Source organism: Gossypium arboreum, chromosome 11 (assembly GCF_025698485.1).
Source record: "Gossypium arboreum isolate Shixiya-1 chromosome 11, ASM2569848v2, whole genome shotgun sequence".
In the NCBI taxonomy this organism is placed as follows: domain Eukaryota; kingdom Viridiplantae; phylum Streptophyta; class Magnoliopsida; order Malvales; family Malvaceae; genus Gossypium; species Gossypium arboreum.
In genome coordinates this window covers 41,840,623-41,864,762 of record NC_069080.1, presented here as the reverse complement: position 1 = coordinate 41,864,762, position 24,140 = coordinate 41,840,623, and the positions used below count along the sequence as shown (strand labels likewise).

Here is a 24,140-nt window from a genome sequence, read left to right as displayed (position 1 = left end):
CGCAACAGTAAGTTAATTTACTTATCACATACAAGGCCAGACATAGCTTTTGCAGTAAGCTTAGTGAGTCAATTTATGCACTCCCCAATGGAGGAACATGAAGAAGCAGTGTTTCGAATTCTAAGATACTTGAAGAGTTCACCGGGAAAGGGCTTATTCTTCAAGAAATCCGAACAAAGAGGAATTGAAGCTTATACAGATGCAGATTGGGCAGGCTCAATAATGCATGTAAGATCTACAACAGGATCTTGTACATTTGTTTGGGAAACCTTGTGACTTGGCGAAGCAAAAAACAAACTGTTGTAGCAAGAAGTAGTGCAGAGGCTGAGTTTAGATCAATGGCTCAAGGAATTTGTGAAATGGTTTGGTTAAAAAGAATTATGGAAGAGCTGAGGAAACCAATAACTTCACCAATGAAGTTGTACTGTGATAGCAAAGCTGCCATTAGCATTGCTCACAACCCAGTCCAACATGACAGAACTGAACATGTTGAGATTGATAGACACTTTATCAAGGAAAAGACTGAAGAAGGCCAAGTGTGCATGCCGTTTGTTCCTTCAAAACAATAGATTGCTGACATACTCACCAAAGGACTCTCTAAGACAAGCTTTGATTTTCTTGTAAGCAAGTTGGGCATGATTGATATATATGCACCAACTTGAGGAAGGGTGTTGAAATATGTATATATTTTAAATTTATTTAGGTAGATAAATCTTATTTGGATAGATACGTTTTATTCATATTCTAGAAATATTTTTTTTTTAGTTCACTAAAATAAGGGAACTATTTTCTTTTTATGTTTTAGTAGTTTATTAGAATAAGGGAACTATTTTCCTAATTAGGATTAGGACTTTTTTTTCTCTATTTAAGTTCAATTCTTTAGTTAATAAGTGAAGTACAATTTTATTCAAAGCTCTCTTGAAATCTTTCAGAAGTGAGTGTTACGCCCATGCTTGTAAAAGTTGCATGGTTGCACGTGTTCTTTATATGATTATTTATGTTGCAATTTTTCCCCAGGAAGCCCCTGCTAAGAAAAAAAATACTTGTTGCTAAAAAGGAGTCTGTTCCTGTTGCTAAGACAAAGAAAGCAGATAGCAGTTCAGATTCTTCTGATGATGATGGCTCTGTTGAAAAATAGGTAAGTACGGAGGCTAATTATGGACTGAACCAAAAAATTTTATACAATCTCCTGATATTTTATCTTCTATTGAATTTTGATATAGGAGTCTGCTGTAAAAACAAAGGTATCAGTTGTTAAAAATGGCTCTGCACCTGTTAATAAAGGCAAGTCTTCTAGTAGTTTGGATTCTTCAGATGAAGATAGCAGCTTAGACGAAGATGAAGTAAGTATTTGATTGTTGAACTGTTGAACGATCTTTGGTTTTTAATTTATCAATTTGACAGCTCTTCTGATGAAGAGGATGTGAGTGCCGAGATGCCACTAAAGTCACAAAAGAAAAAAAAATCCATGGAATATTTATCAAAGCTTTCTAATCATGAGCTTTAAAAAAAAAAAGAGCTTTCTACTTATGCAAACATGCCTCGAAAGCCTGTAAAAATATGGGTTTATGATAGACCAAGATGTCCTTAAAAAACCTATAGTTTTATTGGTATTGAATATTATTATGTTTATATAATATATTCTTGTATAGGAACCTTAAAAAGGTTGTTTTGCACAATTCAATTTAAAGACTTAACAAACATCTTTAATGCTGCTAATAAGATCGGGGAAAGGCAATGGAGTTCGTCTTCTGATCTATATTTGGCAAGTTCGATATCCTTGTATTGGTAAAAGAACAATTCAACTTCACCAAATTAAGACATCTTAATTAGAAATCACATATTGCATGCTTTGAAGATGCATTTGTAAAATTTTAATCAGCATAACATTTTTTTTATGGTGGTGATATGTATCTTTTAATCTAAAGAATTATACCAATAACAATGTTAAATACAACCTTAATATGAGACCTTTCTAAATTTAATACAAGTCAATGACATCATGTAATTTTTGTTACGGTATGAACATTATGCTTCGATGTAAAATATAATTCTCAAGCTATTTATTATTTCTAATTTTTACTTTTTAGTTTAGAAGATAATTAAATTATTTATTTAGCTAATAATATTTTAGCACATTAAATATGTTGTTTAAAAATAATAAAGTAGGCTATATATTATTTTTTAATATTATATATTAGTATTTCATATTTTAATAATAATTATATTAAGACTGTTATTAAATTATATATTATTTTTATTAAATTACATTTAATAATAATCCCACTAAAATTTAATAACAATAACAATAATCATCTATCTAAAAAATTCTGCTAAGGGTACTCTAGTCATTTTAGCTTTTTTTCTTATGCTATTACAACATCATTCCATTCAACCAAGCACAAATATATTATTACAGTTTATTCCATTCCATTCAACCAAACAATTGAATTACTGATTATGGGTCTGTTTGTTTACATGTAAAAGGTTTTACGGAAAACATTTTCTGCATTTTCCTGTGTTTGTTTCACAGAAAATAGTTTGGTCAACGGAAAATGACTTACAGGTCAAGGCAAAATAAGTCATTTTTCCTGTAAAATGACTTACCCTTTTAAAAAACGCAAGTCATTTTCCAGAAAAGAGCTCATCTATAAATAATTTTATTTTTATATAAAAATTAACTTAAATCAAGCTTAATATTATTATATTGATAATAAATTTTATTTTATTTTTAAAATTTTTAAAATATTATATTTTCAATACTATTAAACATACATATTTAATTATTTATATTTAGTTATATAATAAATTATTAATATAATAAATATATTTTATTATTTTAATAAATTATTTAATATTTCAATTTTATTTTAATAATAAATTTTAAAAATAATAATTTTAAATAATATTATTCACATATTATTGAAAATATTCAATATTAATATTTTAATAATAAATATTTATTACAATTTTAAATATATTAATAATAAATGTTTTGTAGTATAAAGGTTAAGATATGTCATAAGTCTATATACACTTCATAGATATGTAATTTAGTCTTTGTACTTTTATTTTCAAGAATTTAGTCCCTTTATTTTTCAAATTTAAAAATCAAGTTTAATTATTGACATTGTTAACTTTTTTTGTCAATTTTGTTGATGTCACATTTTAAATAAAAATACTCACTTAGTAATCATGTAATTAAAAAATGATGTTGTAATGAATCAAATTAACATAATATTTTTAATATATGCAAAAACAATGTAAAATATAAAATTATAGATAAAAATAAATTCAATTAAACAATGAAAAATAAGAAAATCTCAAATGTATGTTTGTTTAGTTGAAAACAACTTTTATGAAATATTATTAAGAAATCTACCAAACAACAGAAAATATTTTACACAAATTCATCCAAACACTAGAAAATATTTGCTTTTCCAGAAAAATAAATCATTTTCCAGAAATCATTTTTCGAAAGTCATTTTCAGTGAAACAAATGGAGCCTATAACTCTATTCCATTACAGCGAACCAAACGTAGTGTTGGTTTATTAGAATGGAATAGGGGTGTCATGGGATAGAGTTATAATCAATAATTCAATTGTTTGGATGAATGGAATAGATGTTGTAATAGCATAAGAAAAAAGTTGAAATGACTAGAGTACCCTTAGTAGAATTTTTTTAATTATATGATTATTGTTATTGTTATTAAATGTTAATAGGATTATTATTAAATATAATTTAATAAAAATAAAAATAATTTAATAATATTCTTAATATAATTATTATTAAAATATGAATTAATAAAAATAAAATATATAATATTAGAAAATAATATATAACCTACTTTATTATTTTTAAATTGCAATGCATATTTAATGTGCTAGAATATCATTAGCGAGACAAATAATTTAATTATCCTTGTGACAGCCCAAAATTGACCCTAGTCGGAATGTGGTTTCGGGACCACAAAACCGAGGCATAAAAATAATTTAAAATTTATTTTGATGCCTATAATATGTGTGTGCTCATGTGTGACATTTTTTGGTGATTGATTTAGTGTTATTAAGGTGAATTTCACTAGAAAGGACTTAGTAGTGAACTTTGAAAGTACGATAGGGAATTGTGTGATGACTAATTAAAGCATGCATGCAAAACAATGGACTTGCATGTCAAATTCCCTTTTATAGGTGGTGGCGGCCATGGCAAGGAATTATGGGCAAAGAAAACATGTTATGACATGTTTTGTTAATGCATGATGTATTAAGTGATAAAATAATTAGATGAGGAAAGAAATAAAAAAAAAAATGTGTGTGAGAGTGTAGCAATCCCCCATTGCCGTGCAAGTGAAAGAAAAACAAAAAAAATTGTTCATCCTTGTTCTCTCCTTCTTTTGGCGAAAATTCTAAGAGGAAGAAGAGATTTTTGCTTCATTTTCTTTGTTTAGAAGAGATCTAGAAGGAGATTTGGCTAAACTTGCATCAAGATTAAGGTATGTATGAGGTTGTGTTATGAGTTTCATGCATGTTTTAGTTGCTAACTTGATGTTCATGTTAGCCATGGTTCAAATCCTTGTTATGCCATGGGAATGGTATTTGGCCAAAGTTGTTATTGTGTTAAAGCCATTGCATGCTAAATGTGAAGCTTGCTAATGATGCATGCAATGATGGATTGTCTACTCTTGAAATTTCTTTGTAGCAATCTTGAGTAAGACATTGAGTTTTCTTTTTTGTTTAACCATGACCGAAGTTGAAAGGGGCATGATTGTGATGTATTCGGCCATGAAGCATTCATGAGCATGGTTTATGCTTCTTGCATGTTAGTTAAAATTTGTGCTTTGGATGGTTATGGACACCTTGAAATTTGGCCTTGCACCTATATGTGTATATATGTTTGCACATGATATTTTGGTGATGAAGAAAGTGATAAATATGTTTGTTTAAAGAAGAAATTTGTTGAAGAATGTTGTGAAATTTGCATGTACATTCGGCCTAGTACATGTATAGGGTGAAAAACCTTGAAATTATTTTTGATTTTGTGTATTTATGACCATGTATAATCGGCCACATGAGCAATTTGAGCACTTGATGTTATGTTAAAATTCTTGAGCTTAAGTATATGGATGTATGTATATGTGGCCATATAATGGCGTTTTGGTTCAAAGGTTGAATGATAAATTATAATAAAGTGAGATGATATGAGATGCGAATGTGATTGACTAGTAAACATTATTGAGAAAATATTGAATACTTCTACTTGTATTCGTTAAGCTCAAGAGCAAAGGGAGCTAAATCCGATAAAGGGAAGGAAAAAGTGATCGAATAGCCGTTGAAGCCGTTCGACAACATCCGAGGTAAGTCCTCAAGAAATGACCCTACTCGAATTATGTGAAATGAAATATGGATGTGTAATGATTATTGATTTATGTGTGTATGAGTATTTGAATGATACCGGGCTAAGTCCCGGCGATTATGCAAGTGATATGTTTGTGTTTGAGCCTTAGTAACGAAAATGAAACATGGATGTGTAATGATTATTGATGTATGTGTGTGCATGAGCAATTGAATGATATCCGGGCTAAGTCCCGAAGACATTTATGCTAGTAATTATATCCGGGTTAAGACCCGAAGGCCATTGTGCTAGTGACCACATCCGGGCTAAGACCCGAAGGCATTCGTGCAAGTTGTTAAATCCGGGCTAATACCCGAAGGCATTTGTGCAAGTCGTTCTATCCGGGCTAAGACCCGAAGGCATTCGTGCATGTGGTTATATCCGGTTGTATTCCGAAGAAGCTTGGGCTGAAGGTGAGCGTTGGTTGCTGTAATAAATTTAATTAGTACGCTCGAAAAGCCCAAAGGATAAGGTATGTTTATATGTGCATTGGAAAAGTCGATATGTTTGAGTAACATTCGTTCAATCGACTAACGAATTTTCAGCTATTGAATTGGTTGATATCTTGTGAAAGTATACAGTGATGAAGTGTGAAGTAAGTATGATTATGTGAATGTGTATTAATGGAATGATTCATTTGGCTATGTGAATGTAATGCTTTAGTTAAAGCTGATTTTATTGCTTGAGACTTACTAAGCATAAAAATGCTTACCCCGTTGCTTTGGCTCTCTGTTTTATAGATTTTGCTCGTTAGCGATCAGATTCGGGATCATTAAAGTCGAAGTCATCTACACTATCAAAGCCTCCATTTTGGGTATAATTTTGGTTGAACTTTGAAATGGCATGTATAGGACTACCCTATTGTAGAAGGTCATGTACCTTTCGGTTTTATGTAAGCTTGGATAGCCATGCGAAAATGGCTTATATCGTTGTTAGTATGATTCTATAATCGTTTGTATGATGATCATTATGGGGTATGGAATGGTTTTGAAAAGATTAGCCATTGGAATGGTTAATCATGATCACACTTGTGCTATGTATGCAAAAAGGGCCGATTGAATCGTGGAAATCATGAAATAGGTAAAGGTTACCTTGAAAACAGATGCTGGCAGCAGCAGTGGTGTGGTTTTGAAAAATCACCAAAATTTGTAGGAATGACATTAAATAGTGAATAAGTTATGTAAATGAACCTTGATGAGTCTACTTTCATATGGAAGAAACGAAACGGTCATAGGAGTTACTTGTTAAGAGATATTAAAGTTATTGTGAGACAGGGCCAGAACGGTTTCTGGGTCCCCTATCGCGACTTTAAAAATTTTATATAAATTACCCAGAAATAATTAGAAGTCATGCCTTATATGTGCAGATTCCATTTTGAGTCTAGTTTCATTAGAAACAAACGGAACCAGTATTAAAGCCCTGTACAGAGAGATATTCAAGTTGTAACGTGCGAAGGTCAGAGCAGTCGATCCCTATAACATGGGTAACTTAAACTAATAAACTGTACCAATTGGCCCGACCAAAAATTCTACAAATAAATCCATGGAAGGATATATGAGTCGAAATTCAGGGAAAATTTACGGAATCAGTTTCCGAGTTTTGAAACTCGAGATATGATTTTTAAGGCGACAGTGACGCAGTTTTCCAGCCTGTCTGGAAATGCCAAATTGGTCGGTGCTTTAAGAGGATTTAGCTCGTCAACCCCTCGCGTCCGACACCGGCGATGGTCTCGGGTTCGGGGTGTTACAATCCTCTAAATTAAAAACCCAAAGATTAAAAGTAATAAATATATTGAGAATTAAATTTTACATCCAAACATAATGTTCATACATTAACAAAAACTTACATGATGTCATCAGCTTATATGCCATAACCTATATGTTAAATTTTACAACATCAAAAAGTTATAATAGTCTGTAGCATTCTATAATGTCATTATACAATCCAAATCTTACATATACAAAAAAGTTACCAAAACATCACCAACACAACCATGATTTTTAACTGATAGAAATAAAGCTTCTCATCCATTCCATTCGCACAAAAGGTAGATTTAAGAAAACGAGCATTTGTGCTAGATCGTCTGGTATTTTGTTCAACACAAGAAAGCACTCATCCTTAGTTAATCCTTTACTTCACATAAGGTTGAATATAACTTTTGGGCATTTTCTTGAGTGATTATTTCTAATTTCTCTTGAATTAGCACTTCGAAGGTAATGCTACTACTTAGTTCAAGGCTAATAGCCCATATGTTTTTTCCTAATAACATGGCAGCATTAATATGTGAAGCAGAAGAAATTTGTACTATTAAAGGCAAACGAGCCATTACTACAAGATATTAAAGTGTTACATATATTCACATCATAGTATAAATTAATCTCAAAACAAAATGTGATGCATAAATTTAAATCATAAATACATAAAACTTACAATATGATGTTAATGGAAACAATAGATACTAACTATGACCCTGTTATTTAGTAGTGTACAAAATTCTTCAAGCTTATATTCTTAATTGAATTATTGCTATAAAAGCATAATATACCTTTAAAAGAATACATAAAGATACCATTATTTTCAATGAAGCATCAATATAAACCTTACAGAGTAGCTAGGACAATATCGCAGGGAATTATTATAGTATATCTTAGGTATCCAAGTTAAAGTTATGAGTATCACCACTAGAACAACATAAATCCTATAGAAATTGATTCTTTTTACACACCTTTTACATACATTAGATGGATGAAGATGAGAAACATTATTAGCTTGTGTATAGTAACAAGCCATCAAGATTGCCTTTGCCAATTCAATTTTATATTGACGTGAATAATTAACCAATAATCCACAACTAGAGGCCAATTATGTATCATAAACATAAACAGACACTACCTATGCAACTATTAGATACTATATTTAGTAATGTTTGATACAATACGATCTCACGATACAAACATAACACAAAAAGAACAACTACAAAAGCAATACGAAACACGCACTGACACGAAAGCTAAATATATTGAGAGAAAATGATCTGCTATAATTTGGTGTAGCATATTAAACTAGTTTTCGCACTTTAGGAGCTTGAACATGAGCATTTTAGTTAAGTTTTAATTACATTTCCATAAGTATTATTGTGTTATTTGAGTCTTTTATTTGCCTTAGGGGCTGAATGAGGCCTAAGGGTGAGCTAATATGTTTTGTGAGCATGCAGGAGACGATTAGAAGGAATATTAACTCAATATTGGTCACTAGGTTGCAACATGAAGCATTAGATGACGTAGCATAGGGAGCAGAACTAAAGAAGCCTAAGACTACCTTCAATGTTGCGACATACCCTTGAAGACACCCTGAAGCTGAACATACTACCTTCAATGTCATGACACAAGACTTGGTGTGTTGCGACATCTCCTCGTAAGGGAAATTAATACGAGCCAAGAGCATTTTGGTCCACACAATCCAACTTTAAGCTTAGGAACGTCAGTTGACCTAGGGTTAACGATGACAACCACTCTAAATCTATGAATAGGCCCAGTTAAACATGTTATAGACAACTCTTTCTATTGTATAATTTTCTCTTTAGTTTTATTCTTTAGTTTTTTTTTTTCCTTTCTCTTAGGTTTTAGACTTTATTTCCATTTTTATTATTTACTTTCAGGAAGAAATCAGATTCTGAAATTGTTCTCAAACTCTATGAAGACTTTATGCTTAAAATCAATATAATCAAGCTTCTTCTAAACTCTATTCTTAAAATAATTTTTTATGTTCATTCTTTTTTTCAAGTTTACACAGTTTACTAGATCCATGAAGAACTAATCCTTCTATGGGGGATTAATGAGCGGAGATATGAATAATTAACTATTTTGTGGGGATTTCTTAACAGATCAACTAATCAGGATAGAAAGAACCTATACCCTAGGCCTGACAACCCTAGGAAGTCATCAAGGTGGGAATCAACCCAAAATTGATATGGCCTATCCATGAATACTTCAACCCTAAATCAGTTTGGACTGTAAGGTCAGAAGATAAGTAGTCCTTGCCGATTTCGTATTTCAGTGGGCATATCGAAAGATCCTGTTGGGATATTAACTAGTTGATTAAATAAGAAAGCCCAAGATGACAGTCGATTAGAATTACCAAAGCGAGTTAATCACCCATGTCCATATTTGATACATGTTTCTTTATTTGATTTCTGCTTTTCATTTATTTAATTTTCTTGTTCTTGCTTATTATTAGTATAGTTTATCAAAAACTCTTCTTTTGATTCTTCATACTATAAACTGATTAAAGTATTGATTAGATCTATTTATGTTTAAGTTAGAATTAATTTAGTGCTCGCCTCCCTTGGGTACGATCCTCGGAGTACTCACCTATTCCATTGTAACTATATTACAACCTAACCTATATACTTGCGGATATCGTTTTTCTACATCTTTTGTGCAAGATTTTCTACTCTAGATGTTGGTACGTCCAGAGGCGGTCAAGTTGTTAGCGCCATTGTCGAGAGGCAACATCACTATTTTTATTTTAATCTTCGCATATTAATAGAATAATTAGGAAATATTTAGATTATAGATACGATTTTAATTAGTTAATTATTTATTTATATTACTAACATTTCTCTGCTTTTCAAAAAACCTTTGTGAATAGTTTTGTTCAAAGATACTCAACAGTAACCACGGGAATTAGCTAGTATAAACCATGGATAATTTTGATTATATATGGTCAGATGAGGAATTAAATTATGATGTTGATATTTACAAAGAAGGAGTCAATGGAGAATAAGAAATTCAAGAGAACGAATGACTATTGATGCTTGAATTAAGTCAATTTCGAGAAAAAATTCCTACTCCCTTACAAGATGATGACATCAACATCGATACAAATATGAAGGGGTATTAATACAAGCAATACCAAAGAATGAACAAGGAGAAGAATTTAATGGTAAGCACTCGTGAGGAAGGGCAGATCTTGAATAACTGGTTAACCCTGAGTATGATAGAATATCAAGGTAGAATAGAAAGAATAAATCCCAAGAAGCTATAGAACAGGTTGAGGAAATGGTGAGAGGACACAGGAATCAATTAGGAGTTAAACTCACATGTCTAACAATGTTAGATTCTTTCAACGAAGACAGTGTACAAGATCAGTATGTTATAGATCTACCCCAACAATCAGAGCTACTAATATTCATTGCCAAGTTAATGGAAGAATGCCCGAAGTCTAGGAAACTTGTAAGAAAGAGCGATTATAACCACACACTTTTAGGGGATATACTTAATTTGAATATTTTTTGCAAGACATTAATCCTTAATCAGATGTCCCAAAAGTTTAATGTTTTAGGGATCTTCCAGATGTTAACAAAGATAGAAAAATATACATTGATAGGACTTATAACCACACAGTAGGCATTATCGAAATGATACCACTTATAAGCATGGAAATAGGACTAAAGGAACCACGAAGTACTCGATTACCGCGAGAAACACCTAATATAATGGTAATACAACCTGTAGAAAGACTCGAAGGACTCTAGAACCGGAACTTAAGTTATGTGGTATGAAATGGCACACTAATCGAGATGTCCAAGGAAATCCCTGTAATGCCATTTTTGTTAGAAAGGTTATTTAAGTACTTTATGTATAATAAATATGAACAACAACCCCGAACCTTTTGCAAAACAAGGACGAAAAATGAAAGTTAGGATGGTTGTGTTGTTCCTTAATTCTGCAAGTGATTAATAGTTATGATCTACAGAAGGAATTTCCAGTGATTAGTGCAAGCCAAAAGGGTAAACTCCGAGAGCGGGATAAATGAAGAAGAATAGAATGGCACGATAGGTGTTGGACTAATACAGACAAAATTAAACAGCAAGAAGCACCCAATGGTGTACTAATTAACTTGATCGATGAGTCTGGAAGCAAAACCTAACATGTTTATGTAACTTTCACTAACTGTACAAAATTGTATATTTCACTGACCAATTAATTGAATTGTTAACAAAAAGATCAAACACAGAACTACCATGCACCTGAGGCGCCCAGAAGATGAAAAATTTGTGAAAAATGGAGTCAATGTAGCAACATGGTAATGCAACACCATGAACAACAGCAAAGAATCCAAGAAAATTATCTCGATGTAGCGACATGGTATACAGTTCCAAAAATTCTAAACTACAAAGTGTGTCACAACATCGAACCCTTGCGTCGCGACATCAACAAATTGATAAGGATGTCGCGACACAGAACCCTTGTGATACGGAATGAGATGGATGAATGTGAAAGCGGATCTTAAAGTTTGTCAAAGTCATGGATTTATCTTAGATCTCTAGAAGAACGTAAACTGAAACGAGAAACAACAAAAATAGATTAGCTATCATAAAAGAAAGTCAAACGAAATTAAAATAAAAGAAAGATGAACTGGCTGGTAAAGAGTCCAAAAGAGAATGAATTAGGGTTTTTTGAATGGAAAGAAACTGTCCTTGGACCTCAAGAAAATGCCCTAATCAGATCTGGAAAAATAAAACACAAAAAGATTTGTTAGAAGTGATTTTAAAGACAAAAGCAAACTATTTTGTGCAAGAATGTTTGAAACAAAAAGAAAATATTAAAACTCATAATTTTGATGTGTTTCTTGATGGAACAAGATATAAAAATGTTTTTATTGAAGCAATTTTATCCTAGAACAAAAATCAATAAAATTAGTAAGCCAAAACAGCAAGAACTAACTTAAATAAGCAAGAAATGATAAATTAAGGATAAAAAAAAGAAGATGACGTCCTAAGAAGCCTTAGAAACATTAAGAATCTACAACTCATTTTAATGGCTCTAACTCCCCCTCCAATAAAAAGATCTTGGCAAGAAAAAACTTAAAGATAATTCTCGCAACCTGAAAGATTGTTAAAACAGCTTCTAAAAGAAACTCAAGAGCAATTCTTGAAAAAAAAACACTCGAAGAGAATTATTATTAACTCAAAAAAACATAATTAATTGTGTGTGTATAAGGGTGAACGTCCATGCTACTTATAGACCCCCAAAATAAGTTTTTCCAACCCTAATGGAATAACTAACATGACAACTCATCAAATAAAAAAATAAAATAATTCTAAGTATGAACTTTTAATGGGAATTCATCCAAATGAATTAAATGGGCTCCTTGTGCTAAATTCTTACATGATGATCCACCTATTAAAAGAAAATTGGACCTATAGTTGAAATATTTTACAATTTGGGCCGCTTTCATAATTTGGCTTGATATTCAATAAAATTACTTTCCAAACTTTAGGATGGGCTTGTAGACATCTTAATGGGCCATTTTTACAAGAATTTGGTATTGTGATATGTTTGCTCTCGAAATTAGCTCGTTCAAACTTGTACCTGAAATCCAATGTGCCTTGGCTGCAAGATTCGGTTTCTTGGACTAAGATTTCCAAGATTTGAAATCTTGATTTTCTTGATTCTTGAAATTTTCCAAAACAACAAAATTGGACCAAGATCCAATTTCTTGATTTTCTTGAAAACAAGAAAGTGAATATTGATTTTCTTTTTTGATCGTGTGTATATCTAGGGCCTTGGTAACGAACTCTTGGATGGTCTCATTCAATCTTGCTTAGATTTGCTTGGCCTTCAACCTCGTTATTGGGTCTTAAGGAAATTTAAGCCCATTACATTCATGAGCCTGATTTTGGGCCTTGAAACTCGAATCACCTTGTGTCGTGACATTGCTGCAATTTTCTATAAGGTTAACCCAACCTGTTTGCGTAACCCGGTGACATAAACCTTTTTTCACCTGATTTTTAACTTTATAAACCTCTAATTTTAACCTAAAAACACTTCCAATCACCATCTTAACCCTTCTTAACTACTAAAAACTCTCTATTCTCCTCTATCCACAAACCCTAACTAAACCTATCTCTTTGGTTGATTTCAAAAGTTGAAGTTGGGTAAAAAACCACTCAGGATTCGGAAAAGGAACAAGGGGGTCGAGGTTTAAGTATTTCTTTCTCATTTTACTGTTTCATTGATTATTACTGAATTGTTCTTTTTTTATTTAATATAGAATAGTAGAAAATGCCTCCTAGGAAGAGTAAGAAAACTACGTTCCAAAAAACTCTGGTAGTTTTAAACCCTGCAACATTTGACAATCCAAATGCAGAAAAATATTTTTCCGATTACAGAGTAAGATTTTCATCCAAGAGTGAGGGTTCGAACCCTCAATGGTTTTGTGTAATGAAATTTGGACTTTAGTTAGGTACCATCGCTGGGAGCGATTTTGTATCACTCCTAAGGAAACTATAGTGACCTCGGTAGTGCAAGACTTTTACACTTCCTTTAAAGACCAAAAAATACAAAAAAGACTAAATTGGGACATTATAACAGTGAGAGGTAAAGAGCTGTCGATCACTCTTTGAAAGATATGTGAGTTCTATGATGTACCTTTCTATAGCAAAGACTTCCTTAATAGCACTTATTTAGACAATTTTGAGAATATAAATATAGAGGATGTCATTAAGTACTTAAGTCAAGATAAAGGTACATGGAACTGTAGGCCAGATACAGATTTGCTAACTAACTTCAATCAAGCAATAATGTTCCCAGTAGCAAAAATATGGATGTAGCTCCTAGGCACTAGCACCCGCATTAAATGTTTCTAATGTTAATACTCTTCGAGCTATTTTTTCATGACATGTAACAGCCCGATTCTGGGGGCTAGTCAGAATAATGGTCTCGGGACCAAAAATTCGGATTCAACTAAAATATTTTATTATTATTTTGGAATCATTGCATATTTATATTAGTGTACGAAAAATTTGGTGAGTTAATTTTGATGTTGTGAGCCCAACTGCAAAAAAATGGGACTAAATCACATAAAGTGCAAAAGTCCTAATTTGATAGCTAAATGTGTTATTTTATTAGAGAATCAATATTGGGGGATTTTAAAGGGCAATTAGACCCTTAAAGGAAAGCACAGCCGGCCATAGAGTCAAAGAGGAGAGAAAATTTTCAAATTTGGTGAGTTAGGTGGCTTATTTTTTACTAAAATAGAAATAAATAAGGAATGATGATATCATCCCTTTTTTCATCTTCTTTCTCTACCAAAAATTATCCATTAAAGGGGTTTGAAATCTTAAAATTTTCAGCAACTTGAAGGACTCACAAGTAAGTAATTTCCATGTCTTTTGTTGATGATTTTTATACTTTTGAGACCCTTGAAGCATGAGCTTTCAAATGAGGGGTCTATTTTGAAAAATGGTTGAAAGTCTAGGGTTTTTCCATGAGTGAATCTAGGGTGTTTTTTGAAATTTTATGGAAGAATATGAGTCTTGGGTGTGACATAAACAACTTTTGTGAAAGGTGTTAGCATGAAAACACCTAAAGGGTTTGCATAAGTTGTGAAATAGATGAAAAATGTATGAAATAGTGGGAATTTGGAGTTTCTATAAAAGTCAAAGAGGTTCGACTAGTCTTGAGAAATAATGAAATTCGATAAAAATCAATTTTCAGGTCGAGGGGTAAAATGGTCATTTTGCAAAAGTTTAGGGACAAAATGGTTATTTAGCCCAATTATGAATTGTTGAGTGCTTAGGTTGATAAAGTGACTTACTAAGTGTATTTTGTTATTATAGCTCAAGAAATACCGAGTCCGAACCTAGACCGGGGGAAAGCTAAGCAAACTGACTAAACCGGCTAGTCGCCACATTTTGTAATCCGAGGTAAGTTGTATGTAAATAATACAACTATATTGTTAATTATATGTGCTTAAATTATTACAGCATAAAATGCTTGATTGTGAAATTGAGAATGAATAATGATAAATGAGATAGTAGAATTTTCGTTGGAACCTTAGGAAGTAAATCGGATATTCATGCCATGAAATTTGAGTCATTTGTGTGTGAGCTAGTGTAAGACATGTCTGGAACATGTATCGACCACATTATGAGAGCCAGTGTAAGACCATGTCCGGGACATGGCATCGGCATTAAGACGAAGGCTAGTGTAAGACATGTCTGGGACATGCAACGACCTCGAAACGTAAGCCAGTGTAAGACATGTCTAGGACATGCATCGGATACGAGATGATTGTCAGTGTAAGACCATGTGTGGGACATGGCATCGACTTGAGATATGAGCCAGTATAAGACCGTGTCTAGGACATGGCATCGGCACCTTACCCTATGCTTGAGGCTTATATAATATCCGGTAGTATTCCGAATAGTTCAACGGTAAAAGTTATGTTCTTAAGCTAGTGAGGAAAGTATAACCGTGTTGTTAGTGGTACAGGTACCTAATTGGTATGTATGATATATGAGCTCAATAAATAATATGAGATATGAGATATGAGTAAGTTATGCTTATGCCTACCTTGGTGTTATGAGCATGTTGATTATTGATAAATTGTTGCTGTATACTTACTTATATGCAGCTTACTAAGTTGTTATGCTTACTCCCTTCCCTTTTCATTTCCTTATAGTGCCGCCTAACTAGTTCAAGGATCACCAGAAGTCAGAGATATCGATCACACTATCAACTGAAGCATTCGGTATAGTTGGATTTATATTTTTAAATAGGGCATGTATAGGACTTAGACTTTATTATTTTGTCATTGAGGTTTGGCCATATGTATTGGCTTGGGTTGGAAACCCTTCAATAATTATTAAGCCTTGAATAATGGCTAATATTCATTTGGAATTTATAAAAGATGCATTATCATGGTTGAATGAATGTCTATTACGGCCGATTTGGTTATAAGAATTATGCTTGTTCTGGTATTGGTTGGTATTTGTATAGAACTACATATGTCAAGGTGGCAATAGGGCTTGGTAACTAGCCTTATATTGTCCACAAAGGTAGGTACACGGGCGTGTGTCTAGGCCGTGTGTGACACATGGTCTACCCCTTGGGCATGTGGTTCGGCCGTGTGTCCCCTGCACGTAAAAATTTTAAGTCAGTATGCATGATAATAAACACACGGGCAGAGACACGGGCATGCGTTTCAGTTGTGTGAAGGGCACGACCTAGCACACGGGCGTGTGCCTTGGCCATGTGACATTTTGGGGTTGCTGACATCAGAAACAAAATGTTCTTATTTTTGTACACGGGTGTTTGTGGTCGTGTGAAGGACACGGGCCAAGTACACAAGCGTGTGCCAGGCCGTATGAAAACCCTTGTAGGTGCGCATTTAAAATAAATTCCACATGAGTGGAGGACACGGGCGTCTCCCTATATTTCTTAGGCCGTGTGAGCCACACGGCCTATCAACACGACCATGTTGAATTGGCCACACAGGCGTGTGCCTCTTTCACATGGGCGTGTGCCCCTAAATCAAGTGACATTTTTCTATAGTTCGCAAAAGTACCCGAGTTGGTTCTGAGTGATTTAATATGTGTGTTTTGGGCCTCGAAGGCCCATATTATGGATATGTTGATAAGTTTGAGAAAGTTTTAAATTTTTTCAAGTCTTGGAGACTCGAAAATGGTTGTAAGCATGAGTTTAAGTTGAGTAATGCCTCGTATTCCATCACGGTGTAGGATACGGGTATAAGGTGTTACATGACATTTTGTAACGCAAGCAGATATGTGTGGGTAAACGAAGTTACCGTGAAATGAGGCATTGTGCGTACAGCCAAAAAGTCAGAATCTTCTTTCCCCATTTGGTGATAGAGCTATATTGAAGGGTAGGATTTCCAATGGGCGAGAATGAACAATTCATGAAACTAACAAAAAGCATCATCAAGGATTCATTGTATACACAACACATCAATCTTCAAAGGAAACAAATCATGAACTGGAATCAAAAGAGGAAAGAAAATATGGATGTCCCAGTTTCACTTATATAGAAAGAGAAGACGAAAGCTCGAAGAGGGGCAAGCGGGGGCATGAAGGAGAAGATTGATGGGATAATTAGGTGGATGTAGAAAAAAGACCCAGTACTCTAAAAATTTTCCCGATTGAACGAGTTAAGAACTCCAAATTACAGCTAGACATGTTCGGCCAAACATAAACACATCATGAAAATGTAGAAATGGAGGTAACTCTAGAGAATGAAAGCAAACACAATATTCCTTTCAGCCGCAATATTATACACCAGAAAAGCCTGTCATCTGAAGTCTAAACCGCCATGCGCCTTCGACAGGTGGGAGCTCTCACCAAGAATATAGTTCAAAAAAGGGAAAAGCCCCAATGAAAATGAGGCGTGCGCCACATTGGGATGATTCGAAGGAAGATTAATTTAAACTCTTTAATGTTTTTAAGGATTGTATTAATTATTTTTAAGATGGTTTTAATTTAATTTTTTTAGGAGTAGGATTAATAGTAGATTATTAGTTGTTTTGTATCTTGTTCTAATTTTCTATATAGAAACCCCCATATGGAGGAGGCACAAAAATTAAAGCTTTAAACAATCAACAGAGGAAGTACCCACCAATAGCTTATGAAACTATCATGATCAATCGGGTAACTTCTTTCGTTATCTTTGTAAGGGCTACACATTGAGGACAATGTGTTATCTAAAGTATGGAGAAGGTAACATAGAAAATTTGTTCTTGAATTTTTATGCTTTTCTTTGAATTTTTTTTCTGTCATTTGTATGCTTGAGCTTTTAGAAATACAAGTGATTGCTTAGGAGCATGTACATAGGTTAGTTGTATTTACAAAAACATTGGCATGATTATAAGTGATTTTAAATTTTTGATTATTAGACTATTAAGTTCTATATATTACACTGTAAATAAGCATTAAAGCAATTGAATGTACTAGATGATATAGAGAATATAAGGAAACGAGCATGCTAGTATGAATGATAAATTGTTGAATTTGTGGTTGTTTGGTTGATTAGAGTTGTGAATATTAAGATACCTAAGGATGACCTAAGGCATTATTTGGAATACACCCAAAGCCAAAAAGCTAACCTGTTATCTATCTTTAGTACCTATTTCTGAGCCAAAAGACACTTCTTGAAAAAACTTTATACAAAATCTTAGCCAAAATATAAATTTGTACTTATCCTTTTCCGTTTGTCTTAAACTGCACAACTATAGACATTTGGCCATACGAATTAAGGGTTAAGTAGATACATTATGGAGGATTTTGTAAAAATAGAGTGAAATAGGAGGGATCAGTGTGATATTGTAATTATAAGTTAGCCAATATATACAATAAAATAAAATTTCAAGAAGAGAATCAAAACGAGTAGAAAAGGTACTTGAAAAGTAAGAGCATTTGTAAGTGAGATGTATTGAAAAAGAAAAAAAATTGGGACAAATTCACAAAAGTAGAAAAGCTCATTCATTAGTGCACAAAAACTTGTAAGCTAACCATAATTGTTATATTATGTTGTGACTTCCTATAAGGAAAAATAAGGAAGGAGAGAGAAGTAGACATAAGGTGGTAAGCAGGAAAGGGTTACTAAGGGGGAGAATAGGGGACAATATGATGTGCCAAACTATTTTTGTGCTTGAAACTATTTGATGCTTACTATTATTAAAATCCATACATGTTCTAAGCGTCAGAATGTTACAAGCCGAAAAGTCCTATGATCTAGGTAGATTTATTCACAATTCAAAATTATACTGAATAATTGCATTTATGATTGCTTGCATTCAACTAAGGTAATCAAATTACTTGTATAATTTATTGATAGATTCCTACATTTAAGACCCTTAATACTTTTATGTTTTGTAATATACCGAACTTAGGAGTCTAATATCAAAAGTGGTAAGTCAGTTATATCTCATGCCAAGATTATATGTGAATATGAATTGCCTAGTCATGTGCTCCAAAGCTAACATTTGTATCATAATTGCTCAAGGGTCATCTTTTCATTTGTTTTTTTTTTTTGTTTGTATTGCTCGAGGACAAGCAATAACTTAAGTGTGAAGGAGTTTGATCTATCGTAATTCGGTGTAGTAGATTAAACTAGTTTTCACACTTTAGAACCTTGAACATGAGCATTTTAGTTAAGTTTTAATTACATTTCCGCAAGTATTAGTTAATTCAATAAATTGTGTTATTCAAGTCTTTTATTGGCCTTAGGGGCCAAATGAGGCCTAAGGGTGAGCTAATATATTTTGTAAGTGTGTAGGAGACCATTAAAAAGTGTATTAACTCAAAATTGGTTGCTAAGTTACAACACGAAGCATTAGATGTCACAATATAAGGAGAAGAACTGAAAAAGCCCAAGACTACCTTCAATGTTGCCATACAGCCTGAGGATGTCGCGACATACCCTTAAAGACACATTGAAGCTGAACATACTACCCTTGATGTCGCGACACAGGACCTAGTGTGTTGCGACATCGTCTCTGTAAGGGAAACTAATACGAGTCAAGGGCATTTTGGTCTGCACAATCTAACTTTAAGCTTAGGAACATTAGTTGACCTAAGGTTAAGGACAACGACCACTCTAAATTTATAAATAGGCCTAGTTAACACATGTTATGGACATCTCTTTCTATTGCATAATTTTTTCTCTTTAGTTTTAATTTTTTCCTTTCTATTAAGTTTTAGACTTTATTTCCATTTTTTATTTACTTTCGGGAAGAAACTAGATTTTGAAATTGTTTTCAAACTCTGTGAGGATTCCGTGTTTAAAATCAATACAATCAGGCTTCTTCTAAACTCTATTCTTGAAATTGTTTTTTATGTTTATTCTTTTTTTTCAAGTTTACACGGTTTACTAGATCCATGAGGAATGGGGGATTAGTTAGTGGAGGTATGAACAATTAACTATTTTGTAGGGATTTCTTAACGGATTAATTGTTTAGAATAGGAAGTTTAGAATAGGAAGAATCTAAACCCTAGGCCTGACAACCTTAAGAAGTCATCAAGCTGAGAATTAACCCAAAATTGGTATGGCCTATCTGTGAACACCTCAACCTTGAATCGATCTAAACTGTGAGATCAGAAGATAAGTAGTCCTTGTCGACTCAGTATTTCAGTGGACGTATCGGAAGATCCTACTGGGATATTAACTAGTTGATTGAACAAGAAAGCTCAAGACAATAGTTAATTAGAATTACCAAAGCGAACAAATCACCTATGTGCGGATTTGATACATATTTCTCTATTTGATTTTTGCTTTTCATTTATTTAATTTTCTTGTTCTTTATTATTAGTAGTATAGTTTATCAAAAACTTTTATTTTGATTCTTCGTACTATAAACTGATTAAAGTATTGATTAGTTCTAGTTATGTTCGAGTTAGAATTAATTTAGTGCTCGCCTCTTTTGGGTACGATCCTTGATGTGCTCACCTACTCCGTTGTAACTATATTACAACTTGACCCGTATACTTGTGGATACCATTTTTCCATATCTTTTGTGTAAGATTTTCTACTCTGGACGTTGGTATGTCTAGAGACAGTCAAAAAACTACACAAGTCATTAATTCTTCCAAACTGCAGTGGATAAAGTCTTAAGCCTATTATGAAGCCATAACCAAGTTGGTCACTAAAAGAAAAAAAATAATTTAAAAACAGAAGTCATATACATTTGGAGGTGCAGTAAGCATAACAAAATAAATAAGATAGCAGAATTGACACCCTAATTATTAGAGTGGTTCTTTTGTTGGCGTACTTGGATCACGTGGATATTTTCTTGGTGTAGGGTGATTTGTTAAGAAAATGATAGCAGTTTTTCGTCAATGTCGGCTGTGTGATTCCACTACATGAAATTGGCAAAAAAAAAAACCATAGAAAATGTTAATATCACTTCATAAAGACATATTATAAATGCAAGGTTTGTTTTGAAAGTTGAAGTAAATAATTAAATGAATGAAAAGAGCAAATGATTATAAAGTTAAAATAGATATTGTTATCTAAACAAAAATTAAAGATCTTATTAAAAGGACATCCAAAATGAGAAATGTCATTTTGGCAACCAGACATTTCTTACAAAGTCAAAATCCCTTCACTCTTCCATCACATTAATATTATCATTTTCATTTTAACATAAATAACCATCGTTGTAGGTCCCTCAGATCCAACCTATGACAAACTGAATGAGAAAATTTTGTTTTTCTAATGCATGAATCTCTTCTGCCATTTTTTGTCTTTCTTTATATTTAAAAAGGACTTTACCCTCTTTTATCTCCCTCTTTAAAAAAAAACTGAAATAATATTATGCTAAACAATATAAAATTAGCTTAAAATTTTGGTTTCATTGAAATCAAGAAACCAATCAAAGCTATAAACAACCATCAAGAAGGAAAATTTGGATAGCCTTAATCTATTCTCCATCAAAATAGAAAAAGATAATTAATCACTTGAAATGAAACCTAACAAATCATCCCCACACTTGAAGAGCCAAAAAAAAAAAAAAGGAAAAAAAACTAAAAAATAGTAAAAGAAAGTTAAATTTTCAATTGAGAAAGACAATTTAGAAATTCATATCAAACCCAAGAATCAAATACTGATATTTTTCAATTTTCAAGTTCTTGAACAGTTTAAGAAAAAAACGAATCAAAAACTCAAATTAAACTTAAAGTATCAAATACCCATATTGTTCAATTTTCAAGAAGCTTGAATCTTACCCATGAAAATTGATGCTTACCTGGAGACAAATTTTACGTTCTGAGCTTTCCTTTCCCTCAATTTGATAGAAAGATGAAAAGTGAAAGTTTGAAAAAAAATGGTGAAATAGTAACGTCCCAGGTTTTTACCAAATATAAGCTTGTAAAATTGTGATTTTTTGACGGGTACATTGGGAAGGAAAAATTTTTTTGAGTTATTCCTTGTATTTGCTGAATAACCATTACATGGGCTAAGTGTTGAATAACCATTCAACGTTTTTAACAAATGAAGCGGGAATGAAGATTACGTAATTTGTAAGATGATTTGAACCAAACAATTGAATGGTGGTCACCTCAGAATTTGAACGTAATTGCATAGTAATTCCATTGAAGCAAACATGATTTAAGAAAAGAGATAATTAACTGAAAAGTTATATAGAGGATTGACTACAGTATTAAAAAAATAAAATTTAAGAGTGAATTCGAGATATTCCATTATTTAGCTTATAGAAAATTTATTTATTGTTATATATTTAATAAAAATGAAATTAATTAAAATTAATATAAACCTAAATACCAATTAGAAATGTTTATGCATCAAATTATTAAATCAAAGTTTCTAGTAATATTTAAAGTTTATCCAGCTAAGATAGTTAAATTAATGCTTGCTTGACAACTAATTAAGCAGCCTGCGTAGTACCAAAGATTTAATTTTATATTAATACTATTACTTTATTTCTCACATGTTAGCCTGTGTTAGTATTCAATATCATCTGAAAACTCACTAGATCTAATTTATAATGGACAAAATTTGAGTATGCGGAGAGATAAATGGTTCAACATTGCAATGAAATTGTTGACTTGAATCCTTGAAGCTTTTGAGACAGAGAGTTCCAGGTTGGAGTTTCTCTTTTGTCTTGTTATACCTTGATTGGATTCTGAAAACAGACCTTCCGCTTTACCTTGACAAATTCCATGAACTCCTTATAATATTTCATATTCGTTGGAAACTGCAAAATAGATTTCATGCAATTCAAAGATTGGCCGCTGCCCTGTAATTATAGTGCTCCATCTTTTCCTTTATAATCCTTCTACACCAACCCTCTTTTCTCTTCATATGTAATGTATAGCTTTCAATAGATCTGACAGTTTAAATCCATTGTTTCTTAGTCTTTTTCTCTCTTTTTGTTCTTTTTTTTTTTAACAGCAAAATGAGCAAGAAGGGAAGCAAAGAAAGCAAACTAAGCAGGTATCTAAAGGCACCCATTAGGTTTCTCATCAAGGCCGGGGAATTCTATGTAAAAAGCTTGACGCAATACTCGGAACGGGTAGGCTATGGAACCGTCATGGGGTGCTCGACTGGCCAGCTTAATACTTTTCCAAGGAGCTACAGTGTCAGTTCAACGAGATCGGGCAATGGCAATGATGACTTGAGGGAACTTATCAGGGCCGCTTCCACGAGGAGTTTAGACAATAACAACAGGGTTCAGTTGGACCTTGTTCGACGACAAAAGGCCAGGCAGTCTCTGAAGATGCCTAGAAGTCATAGTGTTGGCATTGGGAGGATTGATGAAGACAGGCCTTGTGACTTTGATGAAGATATCAAGGTCAACATCGATTACTTGCCGAGGAAGAGCCATGCTGTGGTAGTTTTTTCTAAGTGAAATGGGGGGTGATTTATTTAATTTTGTCAATCTTTAATAGTACCATCTGGTTTCGGCTTGTTGAATGAGGTTTGCAGTGAAAAATATCGCAGTGCCCAGGGGAGAAATCCAATGTGTCTCTTAACATAATTTTAATGAATTGTATATGTTTCAAACCTTGTTATGTTCTCTTTTAAGGTAAATCAGAAGATTGAAATTCTAAATTGTACTTTTGTAAAATGGAATTAAAGCTTCTGCCTGCAATTAATTTGGAGTCTTGGAGAAGGTGTTAAACACAAGCCTATAAACTGTATAGATTACACAAATGTTCGTAGTTTGACTTTATTGTAGATCGTAGAAGAGAGAGGATGGTATTTTCAAGGAAGGATTCTGAATATGATAGGACAGAATCAACCTATTAGTGTCAGAATCCTAACCTTTGGGGGTTTTATTTAGATAAATAACCTAAAAAAAATTTAAAAAAATTATGAAAATAATCTCATTATTAAATTATTTAGAAAAATGATTTAGTTTCTATAGGTGCCTTCACCTCCCACGGCCCCTTCATTCCAAAATATAGTTGAATCATTATTTCATTATT

General features: G+C 32.8%; 1 protein-coding gene across 1 annotated transcript; it reads left to right on the top strand.

Annotated features, from left to right (window-relative positions):
• The first annotated feature begins 338 nt into the window (after nt 1-338).
• Nucleotides 339-23,763, top strand: LOC108472009 (uncharacterized). The gene is made up of 5 exons (XM_053021281.1): nt 339-547; nt 1,018-1,126; nt 1,224-1,343; nt 22,772-22,950; nt 23,104-23,763. Exons 1-5 carry the CDS (start codon nt 339-341, stop codon nt 23,558-23,560), a joined length of 1,074 nt encoding a protein of 357 aa, XP_052877241.1. The 3' UTR covers nt 23,561-23,763.
• Nucleotides 23,764-24,140: the final 377 nt, after the last annotated feature.